Source organism: Centroberyx affinis, unplaced genomic scaffold (genome assembly GCF_046629955.1).
Source record: "Centroberyx affinis isolate AG114_WGS23_722 - 3 ecotype Tasmania unplaced genomic scaffold, CSIRO-AGI_Caff_v1 ptg000977l_1, whole genome shotgun sequence".
In the NCBI taxonomy this organism is placed as follows: Eukaryota; Metazoa; Chordata; class Actinopteri; order Beryciformes; family Berycidae; genus Centroberyx; species Centroberyx affinis.
The window spans coordinates 133,799-161,212 of NW_027279547.1; the positions used below are offsets into that span (position 1 = coordinate 133,799).

Genomic DNA, 27,414 nt, shown 5'->3' on the forward strand with positions numbered 1-27,414 from the left:
GTGGCACTGCAGCTGAAAATGACAATCAGCCAGTTCAGTGATGCCCCTGATGATCAGGCATATCAATGAGCTGTGTGTGTGTGAGAGAGAGAGAGAGAGAGAGAGAGAGAGAGAGAGGAAGAGAAAGAGAGAGAGAGAATCCACTGCACAAATTTAGGTCAGTCTCCAACATCTGTAGAGGTTTAATAAAATATTGCGCGAGTTACAGATTGATTATATTGGTGTAATGAAATCAGCTCATGTCAAGAGGTTATCAGGAGTCCATACAGCTCAGCTGAAGCCTCGGAATTAGTCTTATTATTTTTGTTATTGTTATTGTTATTACTCATTTGGCAGCCCAGGGGTGAGAGAGGAGGGGTTCGCAATAAAATAGGAGTCAGACAAGCCACGTTGCAATATAACCTCCTGTAATAACTCGTATAGGGAAAAGGGGGGAAGGGGCAAAACAGTAACTGAGGTTCTTCCTGGATCTGAGGTTCTTACATTCGTCTGCAGAGCTTTCAGGGTCGGGCAGCTCCTCCTCCTCCTACCACCTGCAGGGACAAAAAAAGAGGAGACGAGAGCGGTGAGCCCAAGGCTGACTCCCTCTAGGTTTGGTTGTTTCCCCCTTAGTGCTGACAGCCAAAAGAGAGAGAGGGGGAGAGAACATGTATTAGACGATGTACAGCCCCAGTCCTGCAAGATTCCTCGAACCATACAGTGTCCAGGACTCACTGTGGGCTCCAAGGTCCTTACCCACCGCCAAGGAGACAGCGGTGAGGGCTTGTCTAGTTGCCGCTTGTTTCAGCGCAAAGACGGTGGCACTGTCAGTAGCTAGATAATTGTGTCCATGTCCGTGATCCAGAGGGCTGCAGGGCCTGAATTGTAAAGTAGATTGCCTGGAGCTTCCTGGGGAGCTGTCTGCGGCGCTGATCAGTCAGGCCTCTCTGGCCTGGAGGAGCTCACCTTGGTCCTGAGGGTGTCGCCTCCAGGTCTCTGCTCTCTCCTCCCAGGAGACGCCACACTCTGTTCACCACATGTATTTCAATGCAACAAGAACCAGCTACATGGCATAGTCTGTGATCCCCAGGCAGAAACTAGGGAACTAATAGTAATCATTGGTTGAAAGATCAAGACCCTTTTGTCCATCTCAAAGTCTAGACTGAAGACTAAAGATGATCAGGACTTTGCCATCAGGGTCCATAATGCTTTTGATCCGTATATATCACTTATTAAAGGACGCATACAAATTTGCTTTCATGTAATGTGGTGATTGGTGAGTTTTGATGAGGTTCTTGCCTTTACTTCTTTTATGGTGCTTTTATGGTGATTGTTTTAATGAATGTTTTATGTTTACAATGCATACTCAATACATGGTTAGTCATATCATAGGTATTGTAGTTGTATTGTTATTGTTAATAATATTGTTATTATTAGTTAGTATCAGTAGTACCACTTGCAGTTCAATGAATAGGTTGCAACATAGTTGAGACTATTGTAGACTTTAAGGACACCAACCTCCATTTAGAAATATTTGTTATGAAGACACAGTGTAAAAATAGTATGGTGTAAGATGGAGGGCTGCTCAGACACCACCATCGGCATATCATAATTTTGCCTCACACCTCTAGCTCAACGACCTGCAATCCCTCTCTACACAGCAGCCTTTATCATTACCATTTTACCCCAGGCTAGAGAGAGTGAGCGAAAGGGGAAAAGAAATACAGTGAGACAGACAGAGAGTGAGACAAGTGTGAGAAAGAACCAACATCAGAGCATCAAAAGTAATAAAAAGCCTTTAACTGGGCCATAGATTAACATATGTGTTGCAAGCCAGAGATGAATATTTGATCAATGCCCTTTAAAGTAGTTACCTCTCTAAATTTCAGTCAGCTAACATGTAGTAATTTGTATAATATCAGCTTGCCTAAGATCAAAAGAGCCAATTCTGGGGGGTTTTCTCAGTCCCATAAAATAAGGCATCAAACTGAGGTTAAAGGGATGAATGGGGACACTGAAATAGTTAGGCTCCAAGTCAAAAGGAGTGTTTGCTTTCCATTCAAAAACATACATCAGAAAAAATGTGGACAAATATATTAGACATGTGACTGCATACAAACGCTCTTATGCAGGTTTTAGGTGGGAACAACAATAGAGGACTCTGCTTAGATAAAAGAGAACAAACTGTCACTTGGAAAGTAACAGTCGGAGGATAGCCAAGGCTACTCTTTTCATTTCCTGTGCATTGTACAGATCAGAGCCCTGTGCAGCTTGCAACTGATGTTTTCAAGCCAAACCGCAGCACTCCCTCAGTATTGTCAAACTCTGTGGCTATGGCAACAATCGCTGGCAGAACAGCTCAACACTACTACTCTATTAGTGCTGCTGCCTGCAGACTACAGTGATACCCTGTGCAGCTTAGAAAATAAACTGTTTATTAGCCACCTTGGTTAGAACGGACACGCTCTGCCATTTCTGGCGCTGAAAGCGTTTATACGAGTTTTACGAGCACAGTTCTGCTACTCGTAGCAATGTTGAGCTGCACCTTTCTCAATCTCCATTTGTGCTTCACCTCACTGATCAGCCCTGAGTTCACCAAGACAGCACTGAAGATCACATAACTGTAGTGACCCTGCTGTTTTGCATACGTGCATGTCTATTGTTTCAGCTATCTGTATCTTTTCCACCCCAGGACACACCTCAAACTACAGACGTCCTAAACCTACTTCTAACCATTTGAAGTTGACAGCAGTATCTCAGTCTGGTAATACAAGGCTGGCTGCAAGTCTGCTCAATGTCCATTCCTGTGGACCCTGATGCATGAGCCTGAATAAACTTGGATGTCAATCCGCTGCCCGTCTACTGAGAGATTATTGACTCTGGTCCCATTGATGCTCTACGGACTGTTAAGCTATTGAGCCTGTTATCAAACTGCAGCTCCATATCTTCAACACAACAACTATGTGAGGACAAAGAAGTATTTTTGACATTTCAAGGTACTACCGGCTCTATTTGTCATTAGGCAGTAGTATAGACAATAAATAAATCCAGTCATTATCAAGTTTATAATGCCACTCGCATTAATGCGACAGGCTGTTTGAATGCCTTACCAGAATGCCTTTATCATAAGTGTAGAAACAAATAATTGTGATTGATTACAGTCATTAACTAGATCGATCAAGTCACCTATAAAAACTTGGATTGCATGATACCTCCCTGTGTTTGGGCACACATCACACATCTATAATATCTGCTGTGCATTTCTTTTTACGGTGAATTTTGTTTTTCTCTTCTGAAGGTTATATGGTATGGGGTTGTTTGAGTTTACCCTTTAGCCCTAAATAAACTAAAGATCATGAAAACGTTTCTCGTATGACTTCTTTATTTAAGTTGCTGTTAAGTCAGTTGATAAACATGACTTGTGAAGACGCTGAAAGATAAATTGCTAGGGTCCCTGTATAGATGAGGAATTGAAGGTATAGCTCAAAGATATCAAGCAAAAGAGATAGCAAACAACCAACTACATTTCTGATAGGCAAATGTACTGTAAATTAAGAAATTATATGGTGCTATGAAACTATGGTAAAGTATGATAGTTAAAACTGTCAAGCACTTTGAATGATATTATGGGCAAACATTGCAAATCAACTCCATCTTTCCCGGAACCTGGAAGGATAATTCATCACTGAACCTTATGATATTTACAATCACCTTAACAGCTGCTTCCCCTGTAAAGTAAAGCATTCACAAACAGTTTCTGGAGACTCAGGCATGTGCTCAGTCTGCTCGGTCGTCTGATGTAAGAGCCCATCTTAGGATCTGGGAGGATATTTGAAATATGGGGTGGGGGGTCATGTGATCTTAGGGGAACTAACCCAGCGAAGCATGGGAGGAGTTTCCTGGTGTCCAGCCGCCATGAATCACAGTCTTTAGCACTTTTTGAATTTGCATGGCAATGCATAGGGGTCTGGACGCAAGCCTATCCACGACTGATTCACTGATGTAATTTCTCGCCCCAAACGATTGGTTGGTGTTAGTTGTCAGTAATCAAAATCTTTGACCAATCACAGTAGCAAAGCAGACTGACATAATCTGGAATCATGGATCATGGTGGCGTTCACTTCCGCGCTTTTACACATGCTGATTGTTCCTGTTTTAATTAATCGATGCAATAAAAAAGGACTGACAAAATCGTAAAATCTAGCTTGCTATCATCCAATTCCTTTGGCGCTACCATTTTGGTAGTAGTTGTCGCGTTCTGTAACACTCGTCATAAGTAAGTTTGTCCCGCCTACATCAACCATCCAATCAGGTATGTTTGACAGTATGCGTCCAGACCCCTATGAATCGTCATTCAAATTGAAAAAGTTCTAAGGACTCATGCGATTCATGGGGGCTGGACACCAGGCTAAGGGATGAGTACGATAGGGAAGTTACTGTGCTTTTGCACAGGGATTTGACACCAGAGCAGCTGTGTGCTCTCACAGCGGTTAAGAAGTGTTGCATCCATGCCAAGGCAGCTAACACAGTCCCGGCTCTAGCCTTTTTAGGACCCAAGCGTAAATGTCTCAGGGGGCCCCTTGGGGAGGGTCAGCGCAGCAGCGTGGAACATTTCTTGTATTTACAGGTCAAAGAAGAGCTATTTGCTGTAAGTGCTGTATTTATTATCTAGTAATACAATAAATGACTATTCCTCTGCTCTCCTGAAAAGTGAGAGAAGGTAAAAATGACATTAGTACTCAGACGTTTTATGTATGGTCCAATAGAGCCTTCAAAACCTTTGTCTCCTGCTTTTTGTTGCAAACTCATCAATGATGCCATCATAGCACAGCTGTTGACCTGAGGTAGGTTTTGATGAGCTTTAACTTTGAAAAGCTTCTTTCTGCTGTGGCTACACTGTTTTTTAGCTGCTTATTCTCATGAACCTTTGTCAACAATTCCAGCGCAGTCATCATCTGTGATGGAAGATCGGATGGCAATGGATATTATGGCAACTGTCTGCAACTGTGTTAAAAAAAAAAAAATTCCAAGTTCTTAAGTGCATCACTTACTGGCTCATCAGCTGCTTCTTAAGAAAAATGTTTCTTTGTGTTTCTGAGCATTTTCTGCTCTGTTCATCTCCTGACACATGTCCTTGGCAGCTGAGAGGGCAACAAACCCTGAACCTCTGTACTCTCTGAGGGATCCTTTGGCCTCCAGGTGCATTGAGGAGGATTGCAGGGGTTTGTTGACCTGATTGATGATGGTAAGGATGACACACCAGACCACAGCGCTGATGTGAAAGTCTAAAACCTTAACCAGAGACAGGGAGACAGTTTTGAATGAGAAAATCCGTAACACTAAAGATGGCGGCACTGACGATGCAAGACATGCCATCAGCAAAACAGGCGCATATTGACGCACCTTTGTGTGCATATCATAAAGAAAATCCACCACTCATACTTTCAGGTTTACGTAGCTGCAGAACTTTGTTATTTACGACAACTGATGCAAGTGGGGGGCAACAGCACTGAGACAACTTTGACAATAATGTGAAATAACATTTTAATAACATGATATTCCCAGATGTTACCGTCAGCTTCCTACTGTGGACTGCATGCATGACATGCATGCAAGACAAGTCCGTAAACTGGACGTCGTAGTGCGTCGTAGTCTTTCCGTTTCGTTGAGCAGTGGATGGCACTGTGTACAAGCATCATCAGTAAGTGGAAAGAAGACGTTTTTCTGTGACAACAGTGTCCTTCGGAGCAAATTTTAACACTCCATGTTATATACAATTCATCAGTGTTCCTAAATATGAAATGTTGATGATAATGATAATATGCATGTCAGAACGTTAGATACAGATGACTCCCCATTCAAAGAGATAGGAGTCTTGTCTTATTAGTCACAAATTTAATGGAGTTACCAAGATGGCGCCCGAGTGAACAGATTCTCTCAAAGGGTCTTTGACTTTAACGTTTGCTAGCTATGTGGCAACAGTAACACTTTGCTGCATGTGCAGAATTACTCTGTATTAACTTCTGAATTAATGCATTGTGCTAGTTGAAAAGGTTCAAAATGGATTTCAAAGTAATGTTGTTCATTAGCTATCAACAGCTAACGTTGAACACAACAACAAATCAATAGGCTACATATTATCCAACATCCCACCTCTCCTGAAAGTTCTGGGACTCTCCTGTAAATGACCATTAGCTCCCTGAATTTTTAATCCTCTTCTTTCTCCCTGTGTCTTTCTCCCTCCCAGTGTGCTTAACGCTCCCTGGTTGGTTCCTATTTTGTCAGTCTTGTTAGCTGACCTGTCATTTACATGTGGGTGGCTTAACAAACCGTGAAATGTACTCGACTTCCTCTGTCTGTCAAACTGCTGCCGCTATCCAAAATATCAACATGGCCGAAAAAGAAAAATAATAAAATCCACTTCTCATCTGACTACATAAAGGTGTACCTCTGCCTGAAGCCCGTCAAAACAAAGCAAGTTTTGCCGGCTGCTGTGTCTGCAACAATGATTTTTCTGTCGCCCGCGGTGGTTTGAATGATTGTAAACACATTGAGGTGAGTTTAGAGTAACCTTAAGAATCAGGTCGGGTCTCATGCGCAGGAAAACCTGAGCTGTGTTGTGTGCATGATGGTGTAGGCTAGTAAAACTTGCTAGATTACATGCAAGCCTGGAGCGGTGAACTGAAAACTGTTTTCTCTCATTTCTCTATGAACCACATTTTCATATTTATTATTATTTCACCCCTTAATTTATGCAAAATCCCCATAAAATTAAGGGAGTTATTAATGGGGGAGATCCCATCGAAACCTCCTTAAACACTCCCTTAATCTTGACTCCTTACTTTCTAATTAAATGAAAAATTCAAGGTGACAGGAACTTTAATTATTATCTAATAACTCATTAATAACCCTGTAAACCATACACGAAAGGCATGAAAAATCTCTTAATTATTAGTGTTTCTGTGAATCAACCCATGAATAAATCCCTTGTAAACCCATGATACTAACCTTACTTTACTTACTTACATACTTTCATGTTTAATTCATGTTTATGTACTGAAGAAATTAAGGACATTTCAGGGATAAAATTAAGGGGTTTGGTTTCGTAGTGTTTGATAGGGAACAGGAAACCAAGTTAGATGAAATTGCTTTAACATGAACGAAGGCCTAACAGACCTGAAGAGATAATGAATTATGAAAATAATGAATTATTTTATGCTATCTTATCTACCTGTGCTGCCTATCAATTTTAAGTGGTGTGTTATTAAGATGGAGTACAATCCTGTACCATTTACAGAGAGGAAGAGAAGGTCAAACTTTATGAGATGAGCAGCAGGAAATGAAAAAATTATTATGGATTGCAATGAAAAAACAATTAACAAGTACCTGAAGCATTTATCAGAGGTGACAAGAGCAGCAGACTGTACAGATAAGAGCAAGAATGACACAGACTGGAGAAAAAATCCTCCGACAACTAACCCTGCACTCGCCGCATATTGTCAGGTCAGTCACTCTCCTGCCTGAAATCATTTTTTTTACGGTGGGATATCTGTAACCGACGTTAGCGAACACTGGGGTTAGCTAACGAGCTAATGAGCTAGCTAGCAGCAAGCTAGCCATCAACAGTTATGTTCACTTTTATTCAATAAAAATGTTGTTATAATCACAGCAGAAAAACAGCACTTCTCAAGGAAGTTAGATACCTCAGAGTTAATACTGATGCATATGGGGGCATCCTGACTCAGGATACCTGTCATACACCAGGTGAACCCCAATTGCGACATCCTGGGGTCGAATGATCTGGCCCAGGACCTTCTCTCTCCTGGCCCTTATTGTCTCTCTTCACTATTAGCTATCCAATTAAGGAAAAATGCCCAAACATATAATCTTTAAAAAAAAAAAAAAAAAACAGTACTTGTACTTGAGTATGGCATGTAACACAGGTGATCACAATATTTTAATCCACAGATTAAAACACTGGGTTGGTCTGTCTAGCTCAGTTTTATAATGGATTGGAATATACGTGAAATGCAATCTGTACATGCTTCCGCTCTAATAATTATGGTTCACAACTTTATGGGTCATTACCCCTGGGGATTTTAGTCCTGCTAAATCAGTGATTGACTACATGGTATAAACCTGTGGATGTCCCAAAACTTTCTTAACAAAGATAAGATAAGTCTGAGGTTCTTGTTTTGGGCACAAGGGCACAGAGAAAGTGAATCTCTGCTTACTTAGATTCCCTGTCTTTGAAGTGCAGAAACCATGGTGTGATTATAGATGTTGCGCTGAACATCCATGGTCATATTAACAGCATCCCTAGAACAGCTTTCTATCACTCAAAATGTTTTCCAAAGTCAGACGTTTTCTGTGATAGACTCTGAAAGACTCTAAAAAACGTGTGCATGCCTTTACTTCAAGGAGCCTACAATAAACAATTGTGGCACCCTATTTTCTGGTCTTCCAAAAGAAAAAGAAAATGCTGAATGCTGCAGCAAGTGTCTGAACGAGGAAAAGAAAAACTGAACACATTACACCTGTAGTTAGATTGCTGCACTTGCATCCAGTAAGCATAAGGGTTGACTTTGGCTTTCTGCTGCTTGTCTACAAAGCTCTAAATGGCCTGGCAGCACAATACATTTCAGACTTGGTTAGCAGGTACGAGCCAAGTCGATCCCTCCGGTCTTGTGGCACTGGAACGTGGTTTGAAGGATGAAATCAGAAGCTGGCAAACCTGCTCTCCAGCCAGCCAGAGGACCTGAGGTGCCCCAACACTAACCTCTCTCAAAACCAGGTCTAAACAGCCTAAGATTAGATTTGATCTGTGTGTGAGTGGTGTGTGTGTGTGTGTGTGTGTGTGTGTGTGTGTGTGTGTGTGTCTACTCGCGCATGTGCCCTTGATCAGATTTTTTAGGGGCATTTTGGTCCTTTTTAGGTGCAATAATTCTATTGAACTATGAAATAATACATCTGAATTGCATATTTGCACATAAACACCTCAATTTGTGCCACTATGGTTTGTTTTTATTTTAAATCATAACAAACCACACATCCCACACTTCTTTCCCACTGCTGGAAACTTGTGACGGGTCTTACAGAAGAGGATGACGCCGTTTTCCCCACTCTCTGTACCCCACCAGTCCATCTTACATAAAAATATGAATGTGCTTTTCGAAAAATGCCCAAAATGATATATGCCGTTTTGTTCCAGGTGTTAAAATACATAACGGCATAACTGCAGCTTGTTCACATTTTCCCTGCTGGGATCCAGTGCGATGCCTTTGAAGGTTCCTGTCCTAAAGCGGTCTTTGGCATCACTGACTCTCCTGGTGTCGTCTTCATGGCCTCCAACACCTCCATTGATCTCCTGAGTGGCATCCATCAGGGACGTGCTCCTGCTCTCAAAAGTAAGTGAAAAGACTGTTATTAGCCTTAATTATGTTGTTTACATTTCACGTAACTTATTTTACATTAAAAGCAAAGCCTGGTTTCTCACCTGCAGTTTAAGCGAGAGGCTCACGCAGCACACATCTCGTTGTTGCTATGTCTTTAACGAAGCCAGTGCAGGCGAGACGTTTTATCATCCCACTGAATTTCTTGCGCTCCACATCAGAGCGCGTACGGTCTTCAGAGGCCTTCCTCATCTGCTCTGCCAAGGCTGGGAAATCTTTCCAGACGGCTTTCACACTGCTGAAGCTCCTAGCAGCCCAGCAGATGGTAAATATTTGTCAGATTTTCAGCAGGCTGATGTTGGTTTGGGTGGCAGCGTCAGCGAGCAGCCAGGCATTTTTGGGAGGCTGGTGGTAAAATGTGCTGTATACAACTTTGATATGAGTATTTCAAAGGGGTTTCAGCCTGTAGCCGGGTTCAGTGCATCATGCGCTGCCAACTCCAGTCTGTGAGCAAGGCATTGCACACTCAGAGGGGAAGGGAAATCTCTTCAGCCTTGTGATCAGGCCGCTCTCTCTCTCTCCCTGTCGTCACCGAGGTTCCATCTGTAGCGATGCTGATCAGGTGGGACAAATACTCAATGTCAAAGTCTGCCTCCAAAAGCTTGATATACAAACTCCTGTTGTTCCCATATTCAGCTCAAGAAATATGTTCTCCACCTCACCATCACATAACACCATCATGTAAGCTTTTGTCCACAGTAAGACTGATCCACAATCAAAAAAAAGATTTTTATGTAAAGCACATTGACAAAAATGTGCTATACCATTACAGTTTTACTTGACATGACTCACTAAGGCCAGTATGTCCATGTATACAATATGCATCTGAACTTTAAATAAGAAGTTGCTATCATGTTGTAATGTTTAAGAAGACAATGAATTGTATTTGGCACAATTCTCTAAGCAGCGATCCTCAGTTAAATGTATTCATAAATGCTGTGAATAAATGCAGCACATGTTTAAGTTAGACTGTAATTTGTCATGACCTAAACATATTGATGAAATCATGGTAAAGTTTGCTGTCACCAAATTCAATCAGACAGGTGTTTCGGGTTGTTTTAGGCTGTCACATTTGTCTCATAATTAGCTACAATTTGCACAAAAGTGGAATGTCTTGTCATTCATTGCTTACACATAAAAGATGTAAACTCTATGCATGATTGTCTCTCCGGCCTCAAGAAAATAAAAGTTTGTTACTACAAATATTTCTGTCACAAAGACTCCAAATGACTAATGAGCCTATTCTACAGTTGAAGGCCAGCCAGAGGAGCAGACGTTTGTTGCTGTCTGTAACAGCAGAATGCCAAGCCTGTCATGTGATTCGTCATCTGACCCTAACCTTTTGATGCATGAAGAATACCAAATGATCACCCCAAACAGGTGCTTTTCTGTCCTGCAGGTTAATCTCTGGGGGCAGAAAAACTTCATACTTTGTTTTTCTTTAAGATTATTTTTGTTGCCATTTGCCTTTATTAGATAGTTGAAAGGGGAGAGAGACGGAAGATTCTCAGTAATAATAATAATAGCAGTAATAATTATAAGAAGAAGAAGAAACATGAATGATGGATTCCTGTAGGATGTTGAAGTGGAATGGACACAGGACACATTTTCCCACCTCCTCTTTGGTCTTTAGCACTCCTTATACCACCTGTCATCCCCTAGATGTTGCTTTTGGGCATTTTACACACAATAGCAGCATCTGCTGGATCTCGGTGGCTGCCCAATTTATATGATGCACACAGCACTACCACCTCCTGAAACCGTTCGCTAGAGGGTGCCATGTGCAAATACATTGCAGAAAAGGGCATTGCAGAGGCAAATTAAACCTCTCCACCACACTACTGTATTTCCCCACACCACATAAATACCTTCTGTTCTGGCTTGCTTCATTCTTACCTTATTTATTAGTGACCCCCAAATCTGCTTAGACTTGTTTGTTTTTGTTTGTTCTGTAATACAATAGTATCACCACTATATAAATACATGTATATATAATTTCCCCCCGGGGACAATAAACTAACTAACTATATGCATTGTAGCAGTTTAAAATGGGACTGGGTTTTAGGTTAAAGAATTGCTGTGATGTCTTCGCACTTTGACCCTGCCCACTATTTTTGTAAAGCATGACATCTATTGTACACTGAGCTAAAATAATGGGATTATTAAGGGATTATGCAAGTATGAGATATGATGTTGTCGTAATGCAACTGAAATGAAATCTGAATGTTCTTTGAAGCAAGATTGATGACCAAAACTAAAATACAACTTTGCTTCTGCTGCTAGAGCTCTAGGTGCTTTTGACATCTATGTTTCAGTTTATTTTTCATTTTTCCTTTAACTGTCTGAGTTATCTGTTATGGTCCTGTGCAGGTGGCAATAAAACTATTCCAGAGTGAATACCATTCACACTCAAGACAAACCAGCAGAAAAGGGAATGATAAAAAAAAATTAACAAATCAATTTTATTCATACAAACAACTACAAAATATTACTAAATAGGGATTTTTCATCAGGAGACAAATGAAGTAGATAATGTGGTATTACATTGTTTCACAAAAGCAATATCAAAACACATAGAAACAAACAATAAGGTCATCTATAATATATAATATAAGAGGAGGCACGGCTATCCTGAGAATCACCTTTTTGGATTAACAAGAGTCAAGAGAAACTGACATGTGTAAGAATATTCTAAAAAAGTTTACCCTTCACTGCACATTTATGTTCCTCACACACCCTCCCACACAGGAACGTCCCAAACAGCCTCTTATTTACAAAGTATTTGGGAACTGTGAAGACTGCGACTAACACTGCATAGAGGTGTCTTTCACACCATTGGAAACAAGGAGTATATCTTACTTCAGGACCCCCAGGGTGACTGAGTCCGTCCCCTCGGAGGAGTAGGACAGTGAGGATCGTTTTGTGGTGCCGTAGGAGGCGTAGGGGGAGGCGGAGGAGGAGGGCATACGGGGCAGGGTGGACGTTGAGGAGGGGAGGGGTTGAGTCTGTCTGTCTGGAGGACAGTAGGAGGAGGTGGAGGAGGAGGGTATACGGGGCAGGGTGGATGTTGAGGAGGGGAGGGGTTGAGTCTGTCTGTCTGGAGGACAGTAGGAGGAGGTGGAGGAGGAGGGCATACGGGGCAGAGTGGATGTTGAGGAGGGGAGGGGTTGAGTCTGTCTGTCTGGAGGACAGTAAGCTGGAGAGGAAGACCTGCCCTTGCTGTGCAGGCTGCTGCTGCTGCTGCTCTGCAGCGGGGAGCTAGATGTTTTTGGGCCTCGGGTAAGAGAAGACGTAGAGGAGCTGGAGAGGGGTGAACTCCTTATCCCATAACCGAGTATACCAGTACTCATCAAAAATTCCCGGGAGCCGTAGGCCGGAGGGGTCGGTCCCCGGGAGCCTGGGGGTCGGATGCTGTCTGGAGGGAGGCTCCGCCTGCTGGGGATGTCATAGACACCCACGTCTGGGCCGTACAGGGCCTGGGATCTGGCTTGCAGACGCAGCATCCTCTCCCTCTCTTCCAGCTCCCTTCGCTCCTGGATAGATGCCATGATGGTTTTTGACAGGTTGTCATAGCGCGCAGCAGCAGACTTCTGAGGAGTCAAACCCTGCGGGCCGAGATCCCGGGCCGTCAGACCCTGCGAAGTGATATCTCGCAAGGTCAGACCAGGAGGGGTGAGGTCTCGCGATGTTATGCCTTGGGGTGCGAGGTCCCGCGGCATCAGCCCTTGGAAAGCGGGAGAAGGGTCTCTTTGAATGAAACCCTGTAAGGAGGGTGAGGGGTCCCGCGAGGTGAGACCCTGCAGAGAAGGAGATGGGTCTCTGGGCTGGGGAGACTGTCTGGTGACGCCCATAAACACCGGACTGTAGGCATGAGGAGGAGGCCGCTGCACCACAGACCCGTCTGCGCCCAGGGTCATGAAGTGGGGGTGGTAGCCCATTGGAGGACCCCCTCTCTGTGCCAGGAGCTGAGGGTCTCCAGGGTTCATGAGGTTATCATAGGAAAGACTGCTGCTGCGGCTGGCCAGCACGCTGGAAGGGGAGAAGAGGCCTGGCGGGGGATTGGACACCAGACCCTCAGAGTGCATAACAGGCAGCTGGGACTTGCTGCCGTGGCGATAGCTGTGTTTGAGGGTGAGGGAGCGCGAGTTGAGCGTCAGCGAGTTCAGCAGCAGTGGGCTGGACATAGGGTTGATCTGGAAAGGGGGCTGGACAGACAAGCTGTCCGGCTGGCTGCCTCTCCCGGGGCTGTGTTTAGACTCGCTGTGGAGGTCTGGACTTTTCTTATTCCCTTGCTGCTCTGATGTCTTCAACAGCTAAACAACAACACAAAAACCACACAGCAACGTGTGTCAGAGACTAGTCAAAACACTGAACCAGACAACCGTTTCAGATAATGAGGATCACATTCCTACAGTATAACAAGTGAATATCAGACTGAAAAACACCTGCTCCGGAGGAATGGGTGATGACCCTCTGGATATCGCCTCTAGGACCGGTCGTAGCTGTGGCACAGTTGGAATGGATGCAGGAACGATGGTTTTGGTGTGGTGTCCCATCTCTGAAAAAGTGGTTAGATTGTGACTATTTATTGAAAATGTCTCAAAACATATAGTGGCAACTTGTGAACGTAATATCTAGGCAGATATAGCAATCCTATAAACAAATCCACAAATACAGGTCAGCAATGAAACCACTGCTTACAGAATAGATCCTCAAATCTTTGTCTCTATATAAGCGTGTATATACAGTATATATACACGCTTATATATATATACGCTTATATATGTATATATATATATATATATATACACACACTTATATATATACTTATGTGTATATATATATATATAGATATATATATATATATACTTTCTATAGAAATATGGATTGATCAGTGCCGTGTCTGGTTATCAGACTATATGTGAGATCCTACCATCCAGGGCAGCTAGCTGGCTCTTCAGCAGACCGTGGTCGGGTTTGGGCGGCAGCGGTGGTGGAGTGTTCAGCCGCTTGACGTCCGACAACTCAAGAGTGCCAGCTGAGGAACGCTGGCAGAAGAAAACAACAGGAGGACATGAGAGATCTAATTATATTCCTTAATAGCTGAGGTCATGATCCTCAGGTGAAGATATGTGAGGAAATATTTCCTGTGACCGGAACATTCTCGTAATCTGTGCATGTATACTTTATTTTGGAGATTGTGACTCTGTATCCCGTTGTCCCTGACTTTCACTGGTATCTGCCTGTCGATCTCTGGTCTCAGGAACGGAGGCTGAACACGGACCGCTGTTTTCTTACAGGGCCTCGCTGTGTACCTGGGGCGACGGGACAGAGAGAGAGCAAAGTGACAGTCAGTGAGTTACAAGTTAATTGTAAATGCTGCAGAGAAAGTAGAGAATGTCTCTTACTTTGGAGAGATGGGACTGCAAATCAGATATTCCAGGTTGTTACAACAACCTCGCGTAAAAGGATTTACTCCTCCTTGAAACTTCCCAGTTACCTGCGGGAGCATAAGTAAACATAAGTACACAAATTGTATTGTTATATACTTGTAAACACATTATGCATTAGGTATACTTTCCATATTTCCATAGGATGATACATTGGAATAATGCCATTGGAAAGTGTTATCAATCTGTCTAAAAGCTCACTAATTCACTAATTTTAATAAATACATGCCACTGCACTTAGTAGTTTTACATCAGGTAAATCAGACTGACCTGTTCATTGGTGGTGCGTCCTCTGGACACCAGGTACAGATGGAACCCAGTCAGGCCGAGCACCGGGATGAGAAACAGCCCTGATATACTTATCACAACCAAACTAGACATGCTGTCAAGGAAAACTGTCTTGCATTAGTCTTGAATTGTCCACATTTACACACAGAAATACACACATCATATACACACTGCCCGTCAAAAGTTTGGGGACACTTACTATTTGATTTTGTTCAATGAAGACGTAAGGAAAAAAATGCCAGCAATGTTTTTGTTAACATAAAATAGCTATTTACTAATACTGTGAATATATTTATTAAACATTCATCCCTTCTTTGGTATGAAGAGAAGGTTTTGCCTCTGGGACGTCCTGCAAGAGGAACGCCTTTAAAAACTGACTGTTCGCAGTGTGCAGCAGTTACAGCTGCTAAGGGAGGTTTTTTTTTTTTTTGATGAACACATCATTTAATTGTTTTAGTGTTATCATCACAAATATTAGTATGTTTTTCTCAAACTAAACCTAGTTAGTCTTTAATGGGGTTAGGTTATTGCAAACCGTCAAAGCCAACATGCTTATTTATTAAACATTTTCAAAAGCTAGGGTGTCCCCAAACTTTGGATGGGCAGAGTATAGAAACACACACCACACACACACACCACACACACACACACACACACACACACACACACATACACACACATACAGTGAGTGTGTGTAAGGATACGTGACAGTGCAGTGCAGCTTCCATAAGTCTTCCATGTGGTTTAGGACATAGAGGAGGCCAAAGGTGAACACACCCACCATATGCACGGTCAGTGACAGCAGAAATAGAAAGAAGTAGCGGTAGTTTCGCCTCCCAATGCAGTTGTTCACCCAGGGACAGTGATGATCAAAGTCCTACAAGCAGTTTATGAAAAAGACAAATGAACAAGGAATGAGTTCCCTCAAAGGAGGAAAACAGAACATAATAGCACTGGGTCTAAATCAAATATTTTGCAGCAGTATTGCAAAGCAGACTGAAGTGTTGATGGTCATGAATGATGCATATGCGTCTAATGATGCAACCAAAAAGCAAGCATTAACTAGAGGATCAGTTACTTTGGGAATATTCACTGTGCTGTCTAAACACACTTTGTTTAACACAGGCTGTCTGAAACCTTTTCAGATTTCATTTCTGCAGAGACCACAAAGGATCTGAGAAAAGGATTAACCTGATTAATGGGATCTCTCTCCCTCCCTCCATCACCCTCTGTCCATCATTCACTCTCCACCCTGCAGAAATCCCCCTCTTTATTTACTCCTCCCCACACACTGCTACTCTCTCTTCCCCACTCATAAGCCCTGCTCGCTTTACTCTTTCCCTCTGTTCAACCATGTGCTTTATTTTCTTACCCCTGCCACTCATTTCCCCCATTTAAATCCCCGACCCAATGTTTTTTCTACACCCTCCCTGGTATCTAGTTTTTCTTACCGTCACTGCCACTATTGATTTTGCCCGTCCTTTCCTCCTCCCTTCCCTAAATCTATCCATCCTTCCCTCCACTAACCTCCACACAGTGATCACAGACGCTGCAGTGGGAGCAGCGTGGCGGTCTGTAGAAATGACACGAAGCGCACCACTTCATCCGGACCTGGACCCCCTTCACTTCCACATTCTTATACAGCGGAGCACGGAAGTCGTCGTCCTTGTCCTCATCCTCGTTAGCTGGAACCGACATATATATATGAAATTGTGAATAATAATAACAAACACTTTTAGAAAAAAAAACGTGATCTTCCCTAAAAGTAACGTAACTTGTGACTACTAACCCATTGGGAGTACACCTGCATCCATAAAGGTTGCCATGGTGAAGTTGGCCAGCACAAAGAGGAAGAGGGTGGCACAGCATGGCGGCACAGCGGGGGAGATGGTCACTGCCAGCCACGGGCACCTGAACACACACAGGAGGAACTTTTTACCGTACTTTCCGTTTAGTGTGATACAAGTTAATTCGAAGGACAGTTCATGGTACAAATACAGGGCATGAGAGATTTTTGATCTTGCATTTTATGGTATCCATCGATTAGAGGTTGAAGTTAAAACTAATCACTGCTAAAACAAAAATTCTTAGGGATAAACATCATCCCGTAAAGCGTTTATTCTGATGGGAGCGGTGACTGACAAACGGGAAACGCTCTCATGTTTGAAATGTAAGATAATGGTGTTTGTGTAGCATTTACTGGTCTGTTTACCACTGCCAGCAACAAAGGATTAAGTGACTGATTAAATGATGATCTCTTAGCAGAGTGTTGATGCACTCTGCAGTATAGACACTCTATGCTACACAATGAGGCCAGTCTGGACACTTGTAATGGCTTATTGGATGTGGAAGCCATAATAGCAAATATCATTTCAGAAGTCTAGAGTGTCTACTGAAGCCCTGCAGTTTAGGATATCAGGTTGTTACATTACTGTTGTGTTGTGAAAACCAGAAATGCCCTCGGAAGACTGCTTGTGTTGTCGCAGGATGGTCTGGTTTATGTAAAAAGACATGCAATGCAATGCAAATAATGTGCTTTTTGTCTTTAATGAAGTAGCCTTTGCATGTTATTGTTGTAATAGCAGTGACCATAATAAGCAGTCAAATGGCTGTAATAAAGCCGTCCAGCTAGAGCAATACTGTAATGACTGAATATGCAATAATTTACTGAGTGTGCCTTTGAAAGAAGAAAAACCAATTATAATGAAAACTGATGTTTAACTTTTAATTTTTTAATCATACGATTTCACCAAAGGACAATTGTCTCAGTCTGTGAATTGTGCACATAGTAACATAAGAACCATAATTGCCTCTAAACCTCTTTAACCTATAGAAAAGCTTTTTGTGTATATATGACCTCAAATCTTAGAGAGCCATTATATCTTTTCCCCCCAACTCAATCGCTGTGCGTGGCTAGAAGTGCTGAATTAAACTGAATGGGAGTATGATTATATCTGTACAGTGTGAGATTAGAGGGTGGGGTAGTGTAATCAGGTTATAGTGGTAGACAGACAGGGGAAGGTTCACTGGATTATATTAACAGTGTTTGATTGAATGCCACGTTTTTAACCTATATACTGTATGGGAATTTTCTATTTGAATACTTAAAAGTTACATACAATGTCTTGGCATGGTAATTGAGTATCTCTATCAGTAGTGATACATAGTAAAATATTATGCAGCATCTTCTGTGAAGTCTCTCATGTATAATGAGTTACAGGACTGCTGCATGCAAACAGTGTAACTCGTGTGTAAAACATGTGTAAAACTGATTTACTTCACATGACATCCGCCATACAAATTTATTCAGCTGTAACTTCAAAGGCATCAACACCTGTGAGTGATAAATACAATGGAATACACTCCATCTCAAGTGAAAACACTAACAGAATAAAGAGTTTTGCACCTCAGTCACAGGCCTCATCCCAGTCCAGCTCCAATTCCCAAACCCCCTGGTCGGTTTTAGGCTGTGGGGGAGGGGCACCCCCGCCCCCCTAGAGGAATGCCTGGTGATGCCATGCCAGCTGCAAACCCAGTAATCCCTGGATTATGAACTCTGGATTACAGACCATTCTGCCAGTCCAGTGCATTGTGGAATCCTCACATTAGACACTGGACACACCGAGCATGCAGTCAAGACTCACCATGCGTCACACAACACGCTACACTACTATGGGATAAGCCCAATAGAGTCAATACTGGTCGTCTGTAACTGCAAAAGACCCTCTGCCACAATAAGACACTGCTACAACATTCATAACCTTAGTCTGGGGATTCAATTCATGAAGAAACATTGGACATACACCAGATTTTCTTCATTGATGTGAGCAAATTTAACATAATCAAATTATGAAAACCTTAAGAACCAGTGAATTGTGCTACAAAAAGATTAAGGAGCATAATATGATCCCCCCTAAAGCTGCTATGTAGGATTTGTATCCAAGTCCTTTTCACTAAATATGGTCATGTTTGACATGTGCTTAAACTGTCATAGCTGATCAGTTACATTAAGCTGTGTAACACACGCTGCGTAGTTAACTCTGGGCAACAGCACCCCTCTCATCAAACTATAAAAGATCTTTAAAAGCTTAGGTGAGCCCAACTAAAAAGGTTAATTCAGAGGACTGAGCTGAATAAGCCAGACCTCCTTTACAGTGAGATCTATCAAAGAGGGATTTGATCTGTCATTTCAGCCAATCATATTTCATGCTGAAGCAGCATGACTAATTTGTTGGAATAACTTGAAGTCAAACTGTGGCAGTTGATTCCCACTTTACTCAGCCTTTAAAGTCCTCTAGCCTTTAGCTTCAAATGTTACGTTAAGTTTTATCTATTTCACTAGATTCACAAAAACAAATGAGCTCAATATGGTGAGATTACAATTACAAAATACAATGCCGAATAAGCCCAGTCCCAGAGTGTGGATGAAACAGAGAAGGTGAGCAGGGAGCCTGTAAGAGGTCATCCCACTGATTTCTTGTGGAAGGGATTACAGTGCGGATGCCTGTGCATGGGCGGCCCGCCTCCATCGTTGGTTTGAGACCATCTGGACTGCGGGGAAGGACAGTTCATTACACTGCAGTGTGGCAAGACAAGCCCCACCTAATGAAACGGCGCAGGCAGAGCTGTATTAAATCACACAGAACGGTAAGCTGCTCTGCAATCTGCACACTGGCTGTCCTCGTCCCAGCAGTGGGTCAGTGGCACAGGCAGCACACGGGCGGTCAGACAGCGAGCTCAGCACTGCTGGCAGCCAAGGCTCCTTCGCTGTGGAGAGATTTGTTGCTATTACTGCTGAGAGATTTGTGAAATATGGTAAAAGACTGATAACTGTCATCACCGCTATGTCTATCAAAGATTTCTATACGTAACATCAGTGCACAACATCGCCAGTAAACAAATCCACTCACAACATCTCTAGAAATACAACTCAATCTGACAAACTGTACAGACATCAATTAGGTACAACAGAACTCATATTTCTCTGAATCTCAGACTTCTGAAGTGCCAGTTTACTGAGCAGGTATAATGGACAAAACATGTGGCAACGCATAGCTCAGCGGCCCAGGACCCAAACTATGTGCTCACAATGTCGTGGGTTCAAGTCTGGCTCATGATCTGTGTCTCATGTCATCCACCCTCTCCTCCACCAGTCCTATCTTCACTGCACACTATCCAATAAACTCCTTAAAGCATGTGGCAGTGCAAAAAATATAAATTCTATCATTTTAATGGTTGAGCTTTTTCTGGTAACGCAAAACCATTTAAGCTGCAAATTAGACAGTACAACATAATTCAGAATGATCATGAATCTATGTTTTATATTTTGAATAAGCTTTTGGCATATTATTGCAATACATTTGAGTATTCTGAACACACAGTTCTGTAACTGGATAAACAAGGTCCTGTACCTGTAAAGATCATAGTAATAAGTGGCATTTCTCCAGAGGCCTTTGGTCTTTGCTGGGCGGAGGTGGCCTGCCTCAGTTAACAATGCAAAACAGTAAGCGCTAACATAGACAACATTTCAAGGCCTGAAGAACAAAAGCAGGAAGCAGAAGCTGATGAATCTTATCAGGCAAAAGGAAGACTGAAAGCCTCTAGTTTTAAAGGTCCTTTTCAAACTCAATCAAAGTTGCGATGGAAATACAAATAGAAGCGTGCACTTATGCAAACACACACAGAACACCAGATGCACAGACGATGATCTTTGCAAAAAGTAGTGCCAGCTGTACTTGACTATTACTTGATAAATAAAACGATAGCCAGTGCATACTCTCTCTGCTTTACCACTTCTCTTCCCCCCTTGTTTAAATAAATTGTTTAAGTGTTTATGGCTATCAAAACTGACACACCAAAGTGAAGAGGTAAACTTAGGGAACATGAATATTGACATGAGGACACAGGGCTTGACTGGCACTCACTTATGATACTGTGATTCACAATATCCAGGGTAAAGGCAAGGTTGACATTATCACGGATGACAAGCAATGTCCCTTTCACTCAGCGTTACCAAGGTGGGGTCGGACGGAGCGTGGCACCTGTCCATCTCTGCTGCTGGAGGAAGGGAGGCGCTGCAGCTGCTGACTTGGCAGATAAACAGGATATAAACTAGCTTTTGCTGGCAGTTGACAAAGTACTGACTTGCTGCCGATTTTCTCCTGAAAGACAATTATTCTAACCTTGTGTTTTATGCTGATAAGAATGGCCTTAAGTCTCCATACTCCATACCAAACAAACAGCCAAACTAAACTACAGACATTATGGCAGAATGTCACACTGTCGACCAGTTAGTGGGTGAGGCTTTGGACTATTTTCTCTCATGGCGGATGGATATTTTCAGAGAGCACAGAGACAAATACTGTGGGGTTGTTTTGAGCCGAGGAACTTGGAGACATTTTAGGATTTCTTCTACTGGGCTGAGTTAATTAAAAAAATGCTTTATATCATATAAAGTCCTGATCATTTCAGCTCAAACGCAGCCCAAGTCTCATCCCAAACAGATCACACATTCATACTACTATCCTCACAAGTCTGATGATATTACTAGGTTAGAGTCCCAATTAAAACGAACTCTTTTCAATCTGTCACATCAGCAGGCCGAACAATATAAAGAAGCGTCACTCAGCCTGTTTTCATCTAGCTGCAGCAGGCTGTTAAGACATTTTAGCATTAGCATACAGCTAAATCAATGTAAATCAATGGGATAAATATGGGATATGGTAACAGTGATTTTGCTTATAATTGTCCTTATTCATTCACTTTCCCATCAAATGGTGATTTGCACTCTTAAACCTTCCTGTGTTTATATTTGAATATAGAGTATCAATGGAGTATGAAGTGAGGACATTAGGCATGATGTCTGTTTAGACTTGCAGAGTCATTAGATTAAAACTGTTTGACACACTTAACCTTCCCTACTATACAGTTTAATCTAGCCTGATGTCCTTAACACCAAACAAAATTAACTTTAAAATAGTCTATTTCCAACAAACACAAGGAATTTTACATTCCTGTCCTGGAGCTGTAAAGTGTGACATTAAAAATAACAAAAATTATGTTAAATAACTCTTTCAAGGCTTTCTTTACATTGTTGAAGAGTATAAACTCACTGTCTAACATAAAGTACTGTTAAGAAAACATAATGGGGTGGAGTGTGGACACAAATCTATCCAGGTCCAGGACTAAACATTGCTTGGGGTTTCCCAGTGGCAGAGAAACCTGCTTTGCTTTTTATAGAGAAAATCAGTCCAAAGGGGGTACAGTACTGTAAATATTTAAGTGGGTTTGGACTCATCTTCAAATAGCTAATAGTAAATTCAAAGATTTCAGACTCCATTTTTCCCAGATGGGGGATCACATGGCATTGACCAAAGGATCCTAATCCCATACTCCCAATCCGGTGGCAGAATCCAACAGTGCGGAGCTGGAGAATACAGGAGAAACTAGGACAGATATGGCTACTGGGGTCAAGGGTCAGCAGACTTAGCGTAGAGCTGCTGTGGTTTCAGCCCATCAATAGTGGGGATCTTCGTTTCGCTCCATATCTAAATAAGGGTGCTTTCATTTATGACCCTGACATTTTCTCCCTAGTCCTTAATCATAAATACATGCTTTAGAAATGGAACTGTTTTGAGATAAATTGACTGTCTGAAGTCTAGGAAATATGTCGGACTGACCTGCAGCATTCACATTGGACTTATTTAGTAATAAAGTGCGAAATTATAGCAACTTTTTCCTGCAGGCCAGTGTTGGCTACAAATGGTACGAGGCATGAGCTGAGTCTTTTCAATCTTCCCCTAGATGTCTCTTTCCTTGTAAATAGGTCAGTACAAGGAGACTAAAATTAACTATTCTAACACTTTCCAAAACACTATATTAAAACTCAACACACAACTGATTCTTACACACACTTTGTGCTGCGTTTAAAGACACACTGTGCGCTCATCTGACTTCTTCCAGCTAAATTCCTGACAGATACGGCTCATAATCACATTTTGATGTATGCTGATGGTGGGTAGCTTATCCTCTAAACTGTGCTTACTCCGAGTCCTCAGGCTGCAGTGGAGTGCAGAGCATTATGGGCAGGCACCCAGGACTGGACTCAGAGCCAATCAGGTCAGATTTTAGTGTGTTTGCCAACAGAGTGAAGCGAGTGAAAAATAAGAAATGGTGCTCTTTTCACATCTTTTTTTAGAGAGTGAGTTCAAAATGATTTTTTTTTCTCCCCCATTTTTAATATTTGTTTCAGCTACACAACTTCTTTTGAATTAAACTGGGGGATAAGATAAAATCAAAAATAAGAAGAAAATTGTTTAGGCACTATACCATTCAACTTAAATGGCAACTTGGTGAATACAGTGAATGAATGGGTGTGGATGCCATAGATGCCATGGATGCCCAACATGTGGAACACTTCAGAGTCTCAAAATACAATTCACTTCGAAAAGACCACTACAAAACATAGCAAAAAAAATATTTGTTATTTTTAATGAAAGGATACATGACGCATGAACAGACGGACGAACAGACAAGGATGGATGGATGGATGGATGATTTCGGCGTGCACGTGAACTGCGGGACATTGGCCCGGTTCGGGACAAAAACAAACAGTGCATGTCACCAACTTTTCATTTTCGGGCACACGCGGGTTAACTCACGTGAAGACGAAGAACAAGGTGGTGGACCCGACGAGGAGGCAGGCGGCTGTGGAAACCGGGATGAAGGCGCTGGGTTTCAGCCTGTCGGCGCCGCTGGCGGGCATCCTGTCCGTCCCACAGGCATCAGAGTCTCATCCTAACGAAAGCGACAACACGGGTCGGGTTACAAGTGCTGGTGGGTGAGTATGTCGGACCCCCGCCTAGCTTCATCCACCGCAGAGCGCAGGGAGACGAAAGCATAGTCGAAAAAGAAGAGTGAAAGAAAGAAACTGCCCGCTGCTTAATACTCCTGCGTCCCGTCCGTCTGTCCCGGCCGAGCGGCAGCGCGCAGACCCCGGCTCGGATTTATCCTAAAGGTGGAGCTTTAGAGATGAATCACGTGAAGCGCTACTACACTGTAGCCTACTCTGGGACCCCCTGCTGTGACCTAATGATCTGAAATTATTTAGCCTAAAAATAAATAAATAAAAACTATGATAAAAGCTGTTATTTCTGCCACACCATTTCAGATATAGCGTTTATAAAATCAGTTAGGATCATGTTTTTGTTAGCGAGAAATGTCATCAGTATCATGCAAAATTCCCACTGATCAAGAAAAAAAAAATCTCACTGTTATCAATCAGTTATTGCTCTGTCTGTTAAATTGACGTTGTAGTTTACATTTGGGTTTTACAGTATCATCAGGTTGAAATGTCTTGTTGGCATTACAAGGCAAACTCTTGCGCTTAAGTATAGCCAACCTATATACTGTAAACTTACAGGAGCTTACATTATATTTTGTTTGTGGCTCTTTAGGGACTTTCACAGTTGCACTTGCTCAATGGGAGATTCAAATTCTGCTTTTGTATCTGTTTACTACATTTTTTTGTTCACTCTTCAGTTAGTTTTATCAGTCACTTTACTACTTTTTTGGTTTGTTCAGCCATGTGGTGGACCTACCATGAGAAAAAAACAAGTCAGTCTCAGTGGGACTACCTTCTTCATAATAGCTTTGTTTTAAAAGTAAGACGTTGTTTGAGCCCTACAGCACAACTGGGCTGGGCTTGTTAGCTTCCCCTATAAATATCCTTAGACCAAAGCATCCCACAACACAAGGTTACAGGAAGAGCGTTCAGCAGGAAAACTGTAACACTGTTGGAACATCCTTTATTTAAGAGTGAAGGTTAAGAGAGGTAGGCCTGAATAATGATGGATGCAGAGGAGTGGATTGAATCCATCATCAGAGCACTCATGTTTCTGGCAGGGATCCTGGGAAACAACTGGCTGGCCTTCCGCTCGCTCCCTGGGCACAAGAGTCCAATCCGCACCAACGAGGTGCTTTTCCTCAACCTGGCTGTCTCCAACCTCATCACCAACTACCTGGTGGACTTACCCGACACCATAGCGGACTTTGCTGACCGATGGTTCCTGGGAGAAACTTTCTGCGGCGTGTTTCGTTTTTGCGCCGACCTGTCGGAGACCAGCAGCATCTACACCACCTTCTTCATCAGTGTGTTCTGGTACCAGAAGCTGGTCGGCTCCCTGAAGCGGGGAGGGGCACCGGTGCGGCTGGACAGCCTCCGCCTGGTGGCCTGGCTGCTGGCTGGAAGCTGGACGGTGGCTGTGGTCTTCGGCATCCCGCACTTTTTCTTTGTTGCAGTGGAGGGGGCGAACGAGAGCCACGAAGACTGCATAGATGTCTTCCCTAGTCCGTTCGCCATGCAGACCTACGAGGTGTTGTATCTAACCCTGGCTAATGCAATCCCTCTCGCTGGGATAGTATACGCCAGTGTCCAGATTGTCATCACTCTGCTGCAAAACCAGAGGCGCATACAGGGCCACAACTCCGACACCAAAGATATGGCCAAGGATGACAGCAAAGATCATGAGAGAAGCATCAGCACCGTCTCTGGTCCAGGCTCCTCCAGCGATCACAGAGATACTCCGTCCCTTTCCAACGTTCACACTAGCATGCCGGGTTCCTCCTGTCCTGATGAGGGACCCTCAGGCCACAGCTCCCCCAGCTCCCCCCTCAACGGAGAAGCTAACAGAGAGAACAGAGTTGGAGCTCCACCAAGTCTCTTGAGGCCCAGCCAGCCGCCAGCTAAGTCCAGTCCAAGCTCAAGCACTCAGGTGAGGGCAGCCAAGAGTGTGGTGGCTGTAGCCAGCGTGTTCCTGGTCTGCTGGCTGACTCATCTCCTGCTGCGCATCACCAACAACATCCACACTTCTTCAATAGTGGTGGAGGTGGCCAGCTATATTGCAGCCTCGTACACCTGCATCATCCCTTACATATTCCTGCATGGGGTGAAAAAACTGTCCTGCTCCTGCAGAGGGTAGACCAAAGCTCTTTTCAGTATCAGCTCTGATGTGTTGCTCTGTTCTGCGTTAGATCAGTTGCTCTTAGAGGAACATCAAGATTATCCGACTATAGTCTGAAAGAGTCTGGCACATTCCCTTCATAAACAGTAACTTTGAATTGGGTTCCTCTTATTCCACTTATTACAGGTTTCCCTCATTTGACAAACCAGACACGGAGAAAGCTACCAGAAAAGATCTGTCACTGCCCTATAGATAAAATAGCAATATTTTACCTACCATCTTTTATACTTTGTTGTGTTGCATCATGACAAAATAATAATTGCTGCTGATTTTAACATCTGTACTGATGATACATCAAATGAATGATTTTTGCTGAATGAGTTTTTTTTATTTAAAACAGCATGTCTGCGACCCAACCCACATCCATGGCCATACCTTAGATTTAATTACTCTTTGACTGAATATATAGTCTCTGGTTTTGGAAGACTTTTGTCTCTCACTTGTCACTAAAGTACTGTTCACTCTTACATCTTCAATGTTCAAGGTGCTCAAAGATTTTCCTCCCTGTCATATGAGTCATATGTGGCTCAGCTGTCCCACACAAATGATCTGTTAAATTGCTTCAGTGATTGTTGTCCTTCAGCCTTTCATGCTATTGCTCCACTAAAAACTAGATGCAAATCCATCCGTACATGCCCTCGGATAAATGAAAGCATCCGCTGCCTGAAAAGGGATTGTAGAGGAGCTGAACAGAAGTGGAAAAGTACTAAGCTCCCGGTCCATTACGAGCACATGAAGGACTTATTAATATCATAAACACAAAATATTCAAGATGCAAGCACAAATTATTTCTCTGGGCTACTCTCTACCAATCAGCATAATCCCAGGTTTTTGTTCAGTACTACTGATCGATTTGTCTCTGTTTTCTCAAATGTTGACTTTTTAGAGAAGATTAAGGACATTAGATCTGGAATTTCCCAACCCATTTTTTTTTACCAATTTATCCTGTCATCTAAATACTCAGTCAGTTTAGGCTGATCTTCCTTAAAGAACTTGCAGATATTATTTCACATGAGACCGTCTTCCAGCCCCCTTGACATTATACCAACCCAATTACTGTTAGAAGTTTTAGACGCTATAGGACTGAGCTAATTGCTCTCTGTTGTCAACAGCTCTCTGTCCTCTGGTTGTGTCCATGATTACTGTGACAGCTTGTGTTCAACCTCTTCTAAAAAATCCTGGAATTGATCCTTCTGCTCTCAATATACACCCAATTCAAAATGA

At 42.7% G+C, this 27,414-nt stretch overlaps 2 protein-coding genes and 1 pseudogene across 2 annotated transcripts; 1 reads left to right on the top strand and 2 right to left on the bottom strand.

Moving 5' to 3' along the window:
- Positions 1-9,193: 9,193 nt before the first annotated feature.
- On the bottom strand, positions 9,194-10,241 carry LOC139646335 (E3 SUMO-protein ligase KIAA1586-like; annotated as a pseudogene).
- A 2,045-nt stretch (positions 10,242-12,286) lies between these two features.
- zdhhc8a (zinc finger DHHC-type palmitoyltransferase 8a) lies at positions 12,287-23,933 on the bottom strand. The gene is made up of 11 exons (XM_071522353.1): positions 23,830-23,933; positions 16,959-17,080; positions 16,697-16,854; positions 15,874-16,046; positions 15,152-15,254; positions 14,840-14,931; positions 14,617-14,746; positions 14,365-14,479; positions 13,877-13,989; positions 12,532-13,744; positions 12,287-12,378 (listed from the first exon to the last, which is right to left on the bottom strand). The coding sequence occupies exons 1-11, from the start codon at positions 23,931-23,933 to the stop codon at positions 12,287-12,289; spliced, it is 2,415 nt and encodes an 804-aa protein (XP_071378454.1).
- Positions 23,934-25,017: 1,084 nt separating this feature from the next.
- Positions 25,018-26,148, top strand: ora5 (olfactory receptor class A related 5). The gene has a single exon (XM_071522347.1). It carries the CDS (start codon positions 25,018-25,020, stop codon positions 26,146-26,148), a length of 1,131 nt encoding a protein of 376 aa, XP_071378448.1.
- The last annotated feature ends 1,266 nt before the right edge of the window (positions 26,149-27,414 follow it).